A 16,613-nucleotide genomic window follows, 5' to 3' on the forward strand; every position below is an offset into this window, starting at 1 on the left:
TGGAATCCTCTCTCTCCCTCTCTCTGCCCCTCCCCCACTCGCTCGTGTCTCACATGCACACATTCTCATAATCTCTCTGTCTCTCTCTCGCTTTCTCTCAAAATAAATAAATATTTTTTAAAGAGCTTAAATAACCAAGCCGCAGAATAAATTAAGGAGACTTATGAAAGAACTACTGTGCTACTGTTACTCATAAACCTATTACTTAATCCCAATTATTTAAATGGCTTTAAGTATTCTAAATTTGCTTTTCCCAAAAGTTTAATCATAAATACTTATTAGAAATAACATACCCATAGTTGAGCCATAATTTTCCTGACTATCCATCATTCTTGGATTCCCACCCAACATGGGCTGCTTTGGTAACATGGGGAAAGCACTGATATTCTTTACTGGAGGACTCGAGCCAACAGAAACAGGGCTATCTAGAGACACCGCTCGGTTATACGGAGGACGAATGGACTGCACAGACTGTGGGCTCCTCAAACCTGCTGAAACACAAATACACAATACAAAATGTCCTCTGACAATTCAGTACATAAGTAATCAAGGACAACACATCAATACCAATACCACCCACACGAGACTTTCCCTTACTAAAATAAACACTAAACACACGCGCGCGCACAAAGAAGAAGAAGACGACAAAAACCCCGTATTCCAAATCCAGTAGAAAACAAGAGTCCCAGCACTGGCTGCTGTACTAGGGCATCGTTCTGCGGCCTGATACGGTCATTTGTGTTCCGCTTCGCTTAATATTACAACTGCTAGCAACATTCAAACTGCCAGAGGTTCTTCCCTAAGGGAACTTCTTAAGTGGATTCTGTTTAAAATTTTATAATTAAATATAACCAGGTAAGTTGCCCTCTAGTCAAACAAGGAATGAAATACAAAATCTCCTAACTTTTTACTGTTTCCAATCCATTTGATTGATCTTTCCATTTTAGTTTAGGAAATAGTGCCATCGAAAATGAATAATCACCATTCCTGATAACTGTGAATTACTCTTTTTTGATCGATACCTGTAATATACCCTCGTTAAACTGATGAGTGAGGAAACCACATAGCTGTGAAAGAGAGGCCGAGGGAGAATCAGCAAACACTAAAGAAGTCTCCCAGCTAGATAACCAGGTTCCAGAAATGTCTCAGGACAGGCTTCTATCTACAGTTTTAGTTGCTTTTTAATTTAAGTCTCTATGCCTCACAAAAATAGATGCTCAGGTACCTGGTACTCATCTGGAGCAACCAATGATGAACATTTTCCTAAAAGTTCCAGGATTACTGGTATATTAATTAGAAACAGGGAATTTTTAAAAATAGAAAAACGTCCAGAACGCTTTTTAAAACATATGCACTATGAATTAGTATTCAAAGCTGAGAGGTAGAGTATGCATTTTGAAGTTTACAAATGCTAATTAGGGGCACCTGGGTGGCTCAGTTGGTTGAGTGTCTTGACATCAACTCAGGCCACGACCTCGGGGTCATGACACTGAGCCCTGCGTCACACTGAGCATAAAGCTGCTTAAGATTCTCTCTCTGCCCCTCCTCACTGCTCGCACACACACATGCTTGCCCTCTTTCTCTTAAAAAAAAATGCTTAGATTCCAATCTTAGTGTAAGAGCACAGCTGACTCTTGAACAACACAGGGCTTAGGGGCACCGAGCCCCCAACACAGTAAAAAATCCATACAACTTCTGATTCCCCAAAAACTTACTATTAATTATCTACTTTGACCAAAAGACTTTGATAAGTCAATTAACACATATTTTGTATGTCATATGTATTATATACTGCACTCTCATAATAAAATGGAGAAAACATTAAGAAAACCATGAGAAAATGTTTATAGTACTGTACTGTATTTTTAAAAAATACACGTGTGTAAATAAACATGTGCTGTTCAAACCTGTGTTGTTCAAGGGTTAACTATACATACAAGTGCGAAGAAACGTTAAAAAGGCAGCAAGAATAAAACCTAGTTCTTTCTTACCCAGAGAATTAGTTCCCTGAAACATCTGCTGCTTGGTTCCAAGATTACTACCATTTGTGGATACGGAATTATTGTAGAAGTCAGAACTAGTCAGATCACCAAGAATAGCATCTAGATTATCCAAATCTCCAGATCCCTGGGGGGGAAAAAAGTTTTTTTTTAATTAACCTGTGTGCATTACTAGATATATACGCATACACATTCATCAGAAGAACACAAATGAAACGGGAACAAGTAAAATACAAGTTACCGGAAATGATAACGCCCAACTTAAAGGCTAGCTTACTTAGACCCCCACCCTAAATCTTCTTCCTTGAAATGAAGAATAGTTTTAACTACTGAAAGAAATCTCTGGGTTTGGAAGTGCTTTCAACAGGAGCATTTTTAAATCTGCACTGGAACTTTAATTCTCAAACCGTAGGTATTTTCGAGCTAGTGTTACTCAGGATCATCAGCTGACAGGCCTGCCTCTATACATACCTTCCAAAACAAGTATGATTAGTAACAAAGGCAACAAGCTGACATTCGACAAAAGATTCACAGGCATGCTTTAAAAAGGGCTCTGGGGCAGCCTGGGGGGCTCAGTCAGTTAAGCATCTGACTTCGGCTCAGGTCATGATCTCGAGGTTTATGGGTTCAAGCCCCGCGTCGGGCTCTGTGCTGACAGTTCACAGCCTGAAGCCTGCTTCACATTCTGTCTCCTTCTCTCTCTATCCCTCCCCTGTTCACACTCTGTCTCTATCTCTCAAATATAAATAAACATTAAACAAAATTTTTTAATAAAATAAAAAAAGAAATAAAAAGAGCTCTTGGTCCATAAATTTGGAGCACTAGGTTCAACAAAAATTAAATAGACATCCTAACAGCAAGACTTCCCCAAGACTTTAATTTTCTCAGGTGCACATTAACACCTCCCAGAGGAGTCAGAGTTTGACAAACGCTTATATGGAATGAGATCATGTACAGAGGGAAACATGATTTTAGGTAAAAATCAAAATTCTGTTACTTAACGTGTTAAGTTTTCCCCCCATTTCTTTCTACTGTACCATTACATGACCCAACCCTCTCATTCCAACAACAAAACCTCCATGAAAATTTTCAAATTCTCTACCAACTGGTTCAAGTTATAGTCACATTTTAAAACACCCACATCTGGTTCTTTCCAAACTGCGTCACATTACACTTCACGATGCCCAAAAGAATTACAAAGAACCGACAGCTCGAGAATAACTTCCATCACATAAACCTAAAATAGAAGATAGGGTTTTGCACGTAACATACTGTCTTTCTAACACAGAAATGCAAGGATTAACCACAATGGCTAAGCTGGAAAACAGGCAAATTACCTCTTCATTTGTTTCGGTCTTAATTTTAGAGTCTTTCTCCTGACTCGAGCTAGGAACGGTGGAGCTGCTGCTGCACTGACTCCCTTTACTGTCCACTCCTTCCACTTTGGGCTGCAGTGCTTTAGAGAGCGGATCGCTGGGATCATCCCTGTCCAGCAGGTATCTAAGAAGTGCATTATTCTCCTTCTTCTTAGGACTCAGTTGCTCCTGCTTGACGCCTCCTTCCACACCAGACGCCGCACTACCGGTGTCTTTCCCCGTGGCTTCTGCGGTAATCTTGGCTACTTCTGCGGGTGAATTCCCATTCTGCAGCAACTTGTGCAGGATCCGGTGTTTCTCCTGCAGCAGTGACCCGTGCATATTGGATGTGGAGGACACTCCTCCAGAGGTCGAAGAAGAGACCCCAGAGGGGCTGGTGACACTAATGGAAGAGTCTTTACAACTTGAATCCAGGGGGGAGTTGGTCAAAGAGGAATGACCCCGATCGTCAGAAGAACAGGTAAGTAACTGCAGTAATTTTTTATGACCTTTGCTTTCCAGAGGACCCCTCTGATTCTCTGCCCCTTCGATACTGCTCTCCTTACTTTCTTTGTCACTGAGGTGATCCCTGCTATTTGACTGACACATTGAACTCTCCACTGGATTCTGATCACAATACAAGCCCAGGGGACTCTTGGAATCCTGACTGTTCACTTTACTTGGCTGGCTTACATGCATATTGGGAGAGTTATCCAGTTTGGGGCCTGGTGAAGACAGAGTGGATAAAAGAGAAGTCCCCACACCCTCACTGATAGCTTGCAGAGCACTCAGAGAGCTACTAGAAAAGCTGTGGCTCCCAGTATTTCCAGAAGATCCCATGGGCGAGTGCACACCTGGATGTGGAGAAAAATTAAGGCAAGAATTAGACTATCAGATGCTATAACAAAATGCCACTTAACTCTATTAGAAAATGAACTGACTTTACAAGAATTGCAACAGAATAAAAAGAGAAGGACTACTGAAGAGTAAAAACTAAAGAAACGGAAATGCCAACACAAATACCTGCAACAGGAGAAAACTGGTGTGAGGCCATCTTTGGACTCCCACGATTACGAGGAGAAATCATGATGTTCTGCTGGTTGGAGCCAAGGCCAGGGCTCCCGTGGGGGGGGCTACTCATGTTGAGACCATAGGTGCTATTCTGATAGGAAGATGGGGACTGCATGCCTGGCCCAGCGTTCATTGAAGCTATGGTGCTGGAAGCCCCATACCTAGGCCCACTCATCTGCCCGGTGGAGCTGGGGTCGGCCAAGCCATAGGGCCTGCCGCTTAGCATCTGTAAGCCTTGGTTTGGCGACATGCTCATGCCGCCTACCGAACTGTTGCATCCAGCTGCTGGAGGTCTAATGCCTTGTCCAACAGGATTCGCGTTTGGTCTATACCCATTCTGTTCCCTGCAAAGAAAGAAGACAAACCTTCACTAAAATATTACAAGCATGCGGGGTGCCTGGGTGGCTCAGTTGGTTAAATGTCCAACTGCAGCTCAGGTCATGGTCTTGTGGTCAGTGAGTTCGAGCCCCGCGTCGGGCTCTGTGCTGACCGCTGAGAGCCTGGAGCCTGCTTCGGATTCTGTTGTCTCCCTCTCTCTCTGCCCCTCCCCCACTCATGCTCGGTCTCTGTCTCAGAAATAAACATTAAAAAAAAACCAATTTTTTAAAAAATATTACAAGCATGTGGGGTGCCTGGGTGGTTCAGTCGGTTCAGCAACCGACTTCGGCTCAGGCCATGATCTCACGGTTTGTGAGCTCCCGCCCCGCATCGGGCTCTGTGCTGACAGCTCAGAGCCTAGGGCCTGCTTCAGACTCTGTGTCTCCCTCTCTCTCTGCCCCTCCCCCACTCACGCTCGGTCTCTCTCTCAGAAATAAACATTAAAAAAAAACTTTTTTTAAACACTACAAGCATGCATTAAAACACTCAAGATTATTTTTTAATGATGAAGTGCCACGAACTTCACTTCCTAGGCACCATTCCAACACTTAGTACCAATTCCAACCTAAATATTGATCAGTTATGACGAGCCCAGTGAAATACTTTTTAATATGCCACAAAATCTAGGAGTGACCACCACTACAGCACTGAGGACCAACAGTTACATTAACCGGAATCTCGGCGGGACTTCACTAGAGTCGCCACACATCTAGGGGCTAACCTGGAGGTACCTGCAAATTATGCAAGGTCGTTAATGGGTAAATATCCTGCTTTTCCACGTGTTGCTCATTTACCACTAGCAACAACAAGAGAAACTCTCAGTTTTGCTTGGAGTCTACTTTCAAATTTTAAATGCAATCCCTGGAAGCAATGTAACACATCATCAGAAATGAAAGGGAACAGCGGTAGTCACGTTAGATAGTTCTTTTATCCATTAGGCCTTCCCATTCCCCAGCTTTCCCAGGAAGTAACTCATCAGCAAATCCTCATTTTCACATACAAATATAACCTTAAAAAATATATCATAACCCAGGAATCTAAACTCACTTCAGCAAATCCAAAGGCTCTGCTTTTTCTATTAAATCTTGCTTTTTACATTAATAATAAGGCACCCTGAGAACAGCGCTGCATTTAATGTGAGGAGATGCAGGAATCTATCATTACCTCTGAAGAAAGTGGGTCGAGACAAAGCCGTGCCGATCATTCGTGACAGGGTTTCGGAAGAGTTTGCTTTTGGTTTGTGCAGTCACTATGGTTCCGTCGGCCAATGAGAATCTATACACCGGGGTTTCTGCATGGCCATGAATATAAGCTGTTGGGGAAAATACACCATTACCAGCGACTACAGTTGGCAAAACAGACACATGTAAGAGAGAAGAGAAAGGAAATATACTTCAAGTGCCACATTTTGAAAATCCAGGGAAAAGACTGGACCTGCACCAAAATTACAAGCAGGCTAAAAGAATTCCTGCCCCACATGCACAGAACAGCAACTACAGCCATGTACGTACTTTATGCCATATACAAACACAAAAACAAACAAGGCCAAGAATCAACCTCAAAATTCTTTACCTTCTTGATAGTGACGTTTCTGGGACCATGACTGACCATCATTAAGACTAAAAAATCTCTGGATACACCTTCGGATAATATCTTCAAAGCCAGGCCTCATGGAAGATCTCAGTGAATTTGTATCTATATTGACAACTTTTCCTATTAAACAGAAAATAAAGAGTTAAATCCAACCCACAAGTATTTACTGGTTGCACACTGACTGCGTGGCTTAGCTCTGAAGATTCAAATAAAGACACCAAATCTTTGCTCTGCTTACTCTGCTATATCCAGACACAGTCTGGATATATTTTAAGGACACAGTCCTACAGGACATTCTTACATTAAATGTCCTCCTGTACAGAGTATCACAGAACTCCTTTCACTTTCTGAATGTACAGAATAGAACATGGCCAGATAACCTTAGGTTCATTTTCATTAAAGGAAAAAAACAACACCTACCAGTAAAATTGTTCTTTTGAAGATGGTCTGTCCCTGCAGCTATGAAAATACCTACCTACACAGCTAGCAGGGATAATTCTTTTCATCTGAGAGGTGACTGCATCTTTGGACACTTAAAATCTAAACAGGAAGGTTAACCAAACACCCATTTCTACCAGTCTGGAAGTTTCTGACAACTTTTGTTTAACATCAAATATACTAGAGAGACAAAATTTATACAACTCAAAAACACTACAAAATTAAAGGTTTTATGAAGATGGCCCTTTAAAAAAATGGCTAGGCCTTTCAACACTTTCTGAGCAGTATTAGGACAAGAATAAACATTGGCAAGAATAAACACCTAACAAAATGTGGCAAAAGGAGCCAAGAAGAAAATAGTCGATCCATTGTCGAAGAAAGAGCCATATGAGGAGAAAGCACCCGCTATGTTCAGTGAAAGGAATGTTCAGAAAACATCGGTCATAAGAACTCTGTCGACGGACACAATGGTCTCTGATGGCCTCAAGAACTGTGCTTCTGAAGTGAGCCTTACTGGTCCCCAGAATGTTGACGTCACATTTTAAAAGTTCAAAATAATTACTGAGGATGCCCTGGGCAAAAACCGTGTGATCAACATTCGGGACACGGATGCCCAAGACAAAATATGCTCCACGGCCAAAAGTGCCAGACTATGACTGAAAGCTCATGTCGGTATCAAGAAATCAATGGCTGTTTTGCCTGTTCCACATATGCCTTACTGAAAAGGCAATACTCAGACCCAGACAACCTCTTATGCTTGGCACTAACAGGCCCACCAAATTGGGAAGGTGATGGAAATCCTGACCCAAGAGGGGCAGACAAATGACTTAAAAGGAGTGGTTAATGACTTGATCTCCAACAGACTGGGAAAGATACAGAAAAGGCTTTCCAATCTATTTACCCTGTCCATGATGTGTTTGTCGGAAAAGTAAAAATGCTGAAGAAAATCAGGTTTGGATTGGGAAAACACACGGCGTAAGATGGTTCTGAAAAAGCTGCTGGGGATGAGAAAGGTACTAACGGTGGATGAGCTCATGGACAGAGTCCCCAGTTAAGAATCTGTGTAAAATCCAGACCCTTCATGACATACTAAAAAAATCTTAATAACGGGGGGGGGGGGGGGGGGGGGGGGGGGGGGGGGGGAGTCCCACCTAGGGAGAAGTGACAAATGCACTGCAGGGAAGAGTAAACGTTTGCGTGCTGTGCCCAGAATAAAGATGGCCTGTCCTCAACCCCTTCTCTGAGCTCAGCTCTGACACCCAGATGACAAACACAAAATAGATGCTCAGAAAAAGTTCACATCTGGGACAGAGAATAAAATCTCTCCAGAGTCCAAAAGAAATATTCTGTGGAGGGCAAGAAACCTCCTATGAAAGGAGAGACAGCAACCAGAAAATGCTGGCTATGGTGAGATGGCTCTCAGATGTGAACCAGACAAAAGGATTTCACTTTGCCTGCCTGGTAATTTCTACCTTTTATAATAAGAGGAGACATTAATGAGATAATTTTAAAGGTTCTATTCACTAAATTGCTTGAGTAAAGATGTTCTATTTAGTATTTTCAGCTATAAAATGTGAAATATTGTTATTCACGGAGAAAATTTAGCCTGCCAAAACATAATAGGTACAGAGTAAGAACCACTCTAGAAGGTAAAAATTCACATAAAAATTTCTGTCACCAGGTTTGATCATCTCAAAGTAAGTTAATAAAGAAAAAATTTTTCCTATGTAAGATAATATTTATCAGTGTAAACAGACTGTCAATTAAGTATACAAAAAAGCTTTTTTTGCTATTTTTTTCATCTGTGGAAATTAATCTCAAGCAGCTTCAAGACAGGTAACTGAGCCTGGCATAAAATGACTGAAAACTACAAAAATAGCTTTTTTTTTTTAAGAGTAGAATACTGTTATGTATGTATGTGTACGTAACATATACATATATATGCACATGTAATAGCTATAGGTATATTACGTATATTTAAATTTTTTCAAGTTTATTTTTGAGAGAGATAGAGAGAGTGTGTGCACAGGGCAGGGGTAGAGAGGGGGGTGGAGAGAGAGAGAGAGAGAGAGGGAGGGAGGGAGGGAGGGAGGGAGGGAGGGAGAATCCCAAGCAGGCTCCACTGGCAGAACCTGATGTGGGGCTCGAACTCACGAACCACGAGATCGTGACTTGAGCCAAAGTTGGATGCTGAACTGACTGGGCCACCACCCAGGCACCCCATGTATACTTAAACCTATTCCATGTTATCAAATTACTTATTGCAGGTCCACAAGGTGCACACAAAGCAAACAGTACAGGCTTTGACATCAGGCAGACCCAACTGCAAATTCTTTACCACCCAGGATCTAATGTTGGACAAGGAACTCAATCTCTGCCGCCCGACCTGCTCCCTCATCTCTGGGATGGCACCTACAAGACAAGCCTTGACATCACCATTTAGGGTTAGATGATCGCATGAGCAAACCCGAAGGTGAATACAGATAATAATGCAACTAGATTTAATTTCATTATGTGCTTGATCACTTAAACTGGCTTTAAGTCTTTATTCCCATAGTCAAAAAAGGGCAGACCAAGTCTGAAGCTCATGTTGATATCAAAAATTACTCCCAGTAATTCTTAAATTATCGTATTTTTGAAAACTTGTTTATGAAAAATGGGTTTGAAGTTAGAGAAAAGAAATACACTGATTTCAAATGCTACTGGGAGAGAAAGCTAGGTGTCTCTACATTTACTTTTTATTTGTTTATTTGAGGGAGTTTAACTGTCAAATATACCCAACTCAAATGCCAAGGGTTTTACTGAATCTTAAGAGTTGCGTAAGAAACATAAGAAATGGGGGTGGTGGGTGGCTCATTCGGTTGAGCATCTGACTCCTGGTCTCGGCTCACGGTTTGAGTTTGTGCCCCACTTGGGCTCTGCGCTGACCGTGAAGAGCCTGCTTGGGATTCTGTCTCTCCCTCTCTCTGCCCCTCGCCCGCGCCCACGTGCTCTCTCTCTCTCTCTCTCAAAATAAATAAATTTCAAAAAAAAAAAAAAGAAACATAAGAAATAATCTATGCAAAGCATTCACTACAGTGGGTATAGGTACTTTTACATGAGCGTGCAGGCTACAAAAATTGTTAACTTTCATAATAACTCTCAAATGAACAAAATGTATATACACACATACACAAAGTTTTTACCTGAAAGATCATGTCTAGTAATAAAGCTCTCGGGGTTTGAGGGAAATGCTCTTTCGCCTGTAGTAATGCGACGTGCTACACAGATCATACAGGATTGCAAATCTACAATACAAATTCAACCAGGTAAGGATTACATTTAACTTTTGGACAGATCTCTCAAATAGACAAGTAAGGACATGGAATTCAGTCAATGAATACAACAATGGAAATCACAGAACTACAAATTTGGCTGCTGTCTGAAAAACATTTTCAAACATGTGGTCAATCTTACCTTCCCCTTCCTCCATCATAGCTCGAGGCTGAGACAGGGCAAAGCACTGCATTGTTTCATATCTCTGGCGCATTTCAGGATTAGTGTTGATGTCTTCCAGAATATCATGTGGTGTTTTCATCAGCATACGGCAATTAAAAGTATGGCTTTTTTGTCTCTGGGTCTCATTTGTCCAGGCAACTCCATTGACTTTGGAAAACAAATTGAAAAAAGTTTTTTTAAAAAGCTGGCAATTCAGGGGTGCCTAGGTGACTCAGTCAGTTAAGCGTCCAACTTCGGCTCAAGGTCATGATCTCACAGTTCATGAGTTCGAGCCCCACGTGGGGCTCTGTGCTCTGTTTCGGATCCTCTGTCTCCTCTCTCTGCCCCTCCCCAACTTGCCCCCTTCCTTCAAAAATAAACCTTTTTTTTTTAGTGTTTACAAAATTAAGAAAGGAAATACACATTAAAAGACTACCTGTAGATTTCGGTAAGTTTTTAAGGAAATCCTTTCTGTCTTCTTCATGCAAGATACTGTAGACACTTGTGTTAACCAGGTCTTCTTGCTTATATTGCAGGTATTGTGTGACATTTTCTGACACAAACACAATGTTTCCATCACGATTCACCACAAACAGGAAACCATCCAATGCCTAAAGTGGGATAGGTTAATATGGGCTATTATGGACTGAACTGTCTCCCCCACCCAAATTCACATGTTGAAGCCCTAACTCTCAATGTGGCTATAATATGCGGATATTCGGACACAGGGCCCTGGTTATGGGGTTAAGGTTAAATGAGGTCATAAGACTAGGGCTCCAATCCAATAGGACTGATGTTCCTATGGAAGAAGACAGATACGAGGGGTGCACAGACACAGAGAAAAGGTCATGTGAATACACAAGGAAAAGGCAACCATCCACAAGCTAAGCAGAGAGGGTTCAGGAGAAACCAAGCATGCCAATACCTTGACCTTGGACTTCCGGCCTCCAGAACTTTAAAAAATAAATTCCTGTTGTTTAAGCCACCTAATCTGTGATATCTTGTCACGGCAGTCTTGGCCAATCAAAGGCACCAGCCTTAGCACTAAACAGAATTTTTTGCAACTACTAGTGATTTAACAACCACTGCAAACAACTATTAGCCGCCACTCAGCCGTTTCTATTCACACAGCACAATTACTATAGGATTGTATTTAAAGAATTAAAATAAAAAGAATTTGAGGGAAAAAAGATAGATACAGCCAACATAAAATCTGAATGAATGTCTACTCTAATGTTTGAAGAATTACATCTTGAAAAGAGTTTTTAAAAATGAAATATCCTTAGCACTTCCTGGTTTTCCATTTGATACGAAATCAAGCTACAGGAGCCACCCCACTCCCTGGTGAGAATTTACAAAGAAGAACTGAACCGAGCAACTGAGAAGTACTTGAAGCGAACTAGTTGAAACAAAAACAAGTTAACAGTTGCACTTTATGAAGAGCCTCCTCTCTGTTCCCGTCTCCTGCTTTACAGCGAGAGAAACATGCTATAGGCGAATCATACCTATTGAGGACAACTACTCGCAAAACAATGTTTAAGCACGTCACAAAAAGCAGATTCTTAAGTCTTAAAAATTCCTCACGAGTATAATGTACTTGCCTGAAGTAAAAGTGGCCCTAAGGAATCTTTATCAATTACTCCCTGCCCCGTAGAAGATACATCGGCTTTCTGAACATCATCATCATTGGAAATGGCTTTTCCTGAAAAGACAGAAGACAATACTACAAACATCACAAATATCAGTTACAGATCAAATTCACCTCCAAACAGTCCCCAGAACACACACACACACACACACACGCGCGCGCGCGCGCGCGCATACATATGCACATACACAACATTTCCTGATAAGAAACCAATTCTGCAATTTTTAATCTTAAAACTTGAGTTACCCGGGAGGGCAGAAGATACCCTTAATTTTCTTTCACTACTACATGTACTATCCCATGGCTTCCTGAAAGGCAACTAACATGGGACAGGGTGAGAACACTGGCCTCTTTCTAATGCTCTATTAACTATTTCTCAAGGAGTACTAAGTTGGCCAACTCATTTGTCCAATCCCACACAGGACAGGTCCCACTAGCCCACACGTGAGCAACAAGGTAGCAAAAAGGCAAATGTAAACATAGTTAACAAGTTCCTTCTGAAAAGATTTGAGTGTTTTTCTTACTTTGTATTACCTTGCTCTTTTATTTGACGGATCTGTCTTACTGTTTCCTTTAAAATTGCACATTTATCTGGTTTGACATTGAAATTGTCAATATCACTAAGATTAGCAGATATAAGTTCAGCCAGTTCTTCAATATATTTACTCTCCTGCTCCCGTCTCCACTTTTCACCACTGCAGGTAAGACTGAGAGAGATTGGGGGGGGGGGGGGGAGAAGGCCATGAATGTACGTACCACAAAAAAACGCCGGGAGCAGAATCACCAGCACCTTCATACATAAGCAAATAAAATTTAGCCAATAGAAACCATCAAAAACTCATCTTGGAGAAGAAGTACAATACAGCAGAAATTCAGGCAAACCTAAATTCAAGTCTACCTTTTGGTTAGCCTTGGTGGCCTTGGGGACACTTAGCCTCTGTTTGATCATGCAGAAAATAAGGATACACAGTCTTTACATCAAAGAGACAGTAAAACAACAAATAATAACAAAAAGAGTGTTAGCTACTTATTAATGACAAGGTTTTACATAAGGCTTATAAGCCATTTTTTACTTTGTAAGAATCACATTAAAACTCAAGTCATAGTGACCTTGGCAAATACTAAAAAGGCTAGCGTAACATTGCATGAAACATTAGATTTCTATTTTTTAAACTGCAAACTTTATTCAGGAAAAGGACGATGAAACCTCACGAAGGCCAAAATATCAACTTACAACATCTTCCTACAGGAATTTAAAGAGTAATCTGATTTGCAACAATCTTGATGCTCTATTCCTGACTCCTACCTACCTCTTTCACTAAGAAATGCTTCACACTACCTCAAAAGTGTTAGTTATTGGACTAACTCACTTTTATCTGAATCACCAATAAAATTTCTATTATATCATAAGGATGTCTATCTGATCACTGTGCCACTCTACTTAATTCAAAGCAAAATCATGTTATTTAAGCAAAGACAAAAATCTACCTGAGAATTTAAACAACAGAAAGCTAAAATGTTCGTTTTAAGTCAAAAAAATAATGGTAGGGGGAGGAGACCTTGGTGAAGGATCAGGAAATAAACGACCTACCCCTGTGCTGGAGTATCACATGGCAATTTGCGTTTTCGTGAATCAGGGGCCAGTGGATCCAAGGAGTTTTCTCCTAATCCGCTCATTGTGACTATACATCAGCAACTAAGAAAGAATGATGATAAGATGAAAACATTGTAAAATACCCATGTTGTATGCTTGAATGGTTGAATCTTATAATTCAGAACTACTTTCCCTAAATGGTTAGGTAAGTCTTAATATTCTTAATTATACATGAGTACCCTGAAGACAACATCAAAAGTTCATATTCTAGTTTAATTCTGCAGAATGTCAAACCCCAAAACTAAAATGTTTCTCAAGTCCCACTAAAAATGTGTATGTTGAATACTCTGAATACTTCAAAGGATGAGGAAGGCATCTTCTTCATATTTAATAACAAGAAAAAGAGACCATCAACTTTTTCCAAGTGATAAAATCCTGGGGTGCCTGGCTGGCTCAGTCGGTAGAGCATGCAACTCTTGATCTTGGGGTCCCAAGTTCAAGCTCCACCTTAGGTGTGGAGATTACTTAAAAATAAAATCTCAAAAAAAAAAAAAAAATCCTCGGGGTGCCTGGGTGGCTCACTCGGTTGAGAATCAGACTCCTGATTTTGGCTCAGGTCATGATCCCAGGGTCGTGGGATGGAGCCCCATCCATTTTGTGCTCTGCTCTGAGCGTGGAGCCTGCTCAAGATTCATTCATTCATTCATTCTCTCTCAAATAAAAAAAATTGAAAATAAGAAAAAAATCCTGAGTTTTATTTATACCCAACTAAGGACAAATTAGAGCTTATCCTGTCACTTGGTAAGGAGTCTTCAAATGATACATGTCTACATTTTTTTTCAGGCTATTTTCAAAGTAGCACATTGCTTTCCTTTAAACTATTTCATTAATATTTATTACCCACTGTGTTTTTCTTCTATGACTTGAAAACTAATCTTAGAGCATGTAAATAATCTGTAAGCCCCACTACATGAGGCCTGGAGAGTAGATGCACAATGAAAAGGGGGGGGGGGGGATTTCATGGTATCTAAATAGCAACAACCATTTTAGTAACGACTGATGGAAATATAATATTTTGGTTAAGGTTTCAATGATGAAAATAATGAAGGGTGTTTCTTTATTTTCTTTTTTTTTTTTTTAATGTTTATTTTTGAGAGAGAGAGAACGCACACGCGCAAGTGGGGGAAGGGTGTGGGGGGGGCACAGAATCTGAAGCAGGTTTCAGTCTCTGAGCTGTCAGCACAGAGCCCGATGTGGGGCTCGAACCCATGAACCGCGAGATCATGACCTGAGCCGAAGTCAGACGCTTAACCGACTGAGCTACCCAGGCGCCCCACCCCACGTAGGGTGTTTCTTGTTGAAACAGTAAGTGTTTTAACAGTCAGCAGCTCATAATTTTAAGACCTCTACTAAACCTTCACGTACAAAGAATTTTATTTGTCCTAAATGCTTATTTCGGAAGACAATCCTTGTTCTAAAGAATTCCAAGTCAATCAAGAAGTTCGAATTTTCCAAACTTTTTCTCAGTATGTTAAAATGCATCTTGCATTCCACCTAGATTTTTAGACATATACTGAAGGACATAAATTTCCACTAGGTGGCACAATACTACAGAGAGAGAGGAGACAAAAATGCAAAATTTCACACAGGATGCTAATGAAACTTAAAAAGCATAGCTTTTAAAAAATCAAAACCACATAATCACTAACCAAGAGTTCTAGATTATAACATCACCTGTACAGATACTGTAGGTATGAATTAAATACCAATAAAATTCATTCTACCTAGAAGTTTGGTAGTAAAATGTAAAATCAAAGCTGAAAGGCAGAGAGGTTTCCAAGAGTCTTTTTCTCCTCACAACATTAAGCTAAAGGAAAAGAAGAGTGAAGAACTTAAAATGCCTTTTTTTTTTAACAATTTTTTAATGTTTACTTATTTTGGGGAAAGACAGAGAAACAGAGCGTGAGCAGGGGAGGGACAGAGAGAGGGGGAGACACAGAATCCGAAGCAGCCTCCAGGCTCTGAGCTGTCAGCACTGAGCCTGACGCAGGGCTCGAACTCACAGACCGCGAGATCATGACCTGACCCGAAGTCGGACGCTTAATCAACTGAGCCACCCAGGTGCCCCAGAACTTAAAATATCTTTGATTAATAGTGGCTTAATATTATGGTTTTAAAGCATACCCAGATCTCACAATGCCAGAAAAAATGTATTCTTCAAAAATGACAATGTAATAAAAGAGTCTATAAATATTCCAGATTAAAGAAAACTAAAGAGAAATGACAAATATGATATATGATCCCATACTGGATTCTGTCCTAGAGAGGGGAGATGCTATAAAGCACATTATGGGATCGACTGACAAATTTAAAATATGGAGGACAGGATTATTTTATCAATGTTAAATTTACTGAAGTTGAGTTCTGTACATATTTAAGAAGCTATCCTTATTCTTTTTTTTTTTATAACGTTTATTTAATTCTGAGAGAGAGAGAGAGAGAGAGACACACACACACACACACACACACACACACACACACACACACACACACACACAGAATGCGGGGGATGGTGGTGGGCATTAGAGAGGGAAAGGCACAGAATGTGAAGCAGGCTCCAGGCTCTGAGCTGTCAGCAGAGAGCTCCATGCGGGGCTTGAACCCACCAGCGGTGAGATCGTGACCTGAGTCAAAGTCGACGACCACTTAACTGATTGAGCCACCCAGACGCCCTAGAAGCTATCCTTATTCTTAATATTTACAGCAAATGGGTCATTATGTATGTAAATGGCCCTCCAATGGTAGAGGCCATTTTAGGTGAGTGAGAAAAGGAACAGAAGCAAAGGAGAGGGAGAAAGGAGGGTAGCAAAATACTGGCACTGGATAAAACCTGGTAGAAGAGAAACTTTTAAATTCTTTAAACTCTATTCTTTTTCCTGCAACTTTGATTTTAGTTTAAAATTATTCCCAAATAAAAATATTTTTAAAGCATGTTCAGTTTTTATTTCCTATTTTCATAAAACAGTCCTTAAGTACAGAAAAATAGTTTTAGCTATGTC

General features: G+C 40.7%; 1 protein-coding gene across 12 annotated transcripts in view; it reads right to left on the minus strand.

Moving 5' to 3' along the window:
- Positions 1–16,613, minus strand: part of NCOA3 (nuclear receptor coactivator 3) — a 136,428-nt gene that overhangs the window by 18,031 nt on the left and 101,784 nt on the right. For 8 of the 12 annotated variants that reach the window (XM_042980212.1, XM_042980218.1, XM_042980216.1 and 5 more), the window contains 12 exons: positions 13,552–13,656; positions 12,495–12,667; positions 11,914–12,014; positions 10,749–10,923; positions 10,292–10,480; positions 10,021–10,122; positions 6,377–6,517; positions 5,969–6,116; positions 4,379–4,770; positions 3,338–4,209; positions 1,992–2,127; positions 294–491 (listed from right to left, as the gene is read on the minus strand). In XM_042980212.1, coding sequence (XP_042836146.1) covers positions 294–491; positions 1,992–2,127; positions 3,338–4,209; positions 4,379–4,770; positions 5,969–6,116; positions 6,377–6,517; positions 10,021–10,122; positions 10,292–10,480; positions 10,749–10,923; positions 11,914–12,014; positions 12,495–12,667; positions 13,552–13,637 — 2,713 coding nt within the window. In that variant the 5' untranslated portion in view covers positions 13,638–13,656. The remainder of the gene's footprint in view (positions 1–293; positions 492–1,991; positions 2,128–3,337; positions 4,210–4,378; positions 4,771–5,968; positions 6,117–6,376; positions 6,518–10,020; positions 10,123–10,291; positions 10,481–10,748; positions 10,924–11,913; positions 12,015–12,494; positions 12,668–13,551; positions 13,657–16,613) is intronic. The other 4 variants (XM_042980219.1, XM_042980217.1, XM_042980215.1 and 1 more) reach the window with 1 other exon arrangement.

This window comes from Panthera tigris, chromosome A3 (genome assembly GCF_018350195.1).
Source record: "Panthera tigris isolate Pti1 chromosome A3, P.tigris_Pti1_mat1.1, whole genome shotgun sequence".
NCBI lineage: Eukaryota > Metazoa > Chordata > Mammalia > Carnivora > Felidae > Panthera > Panthera tigris.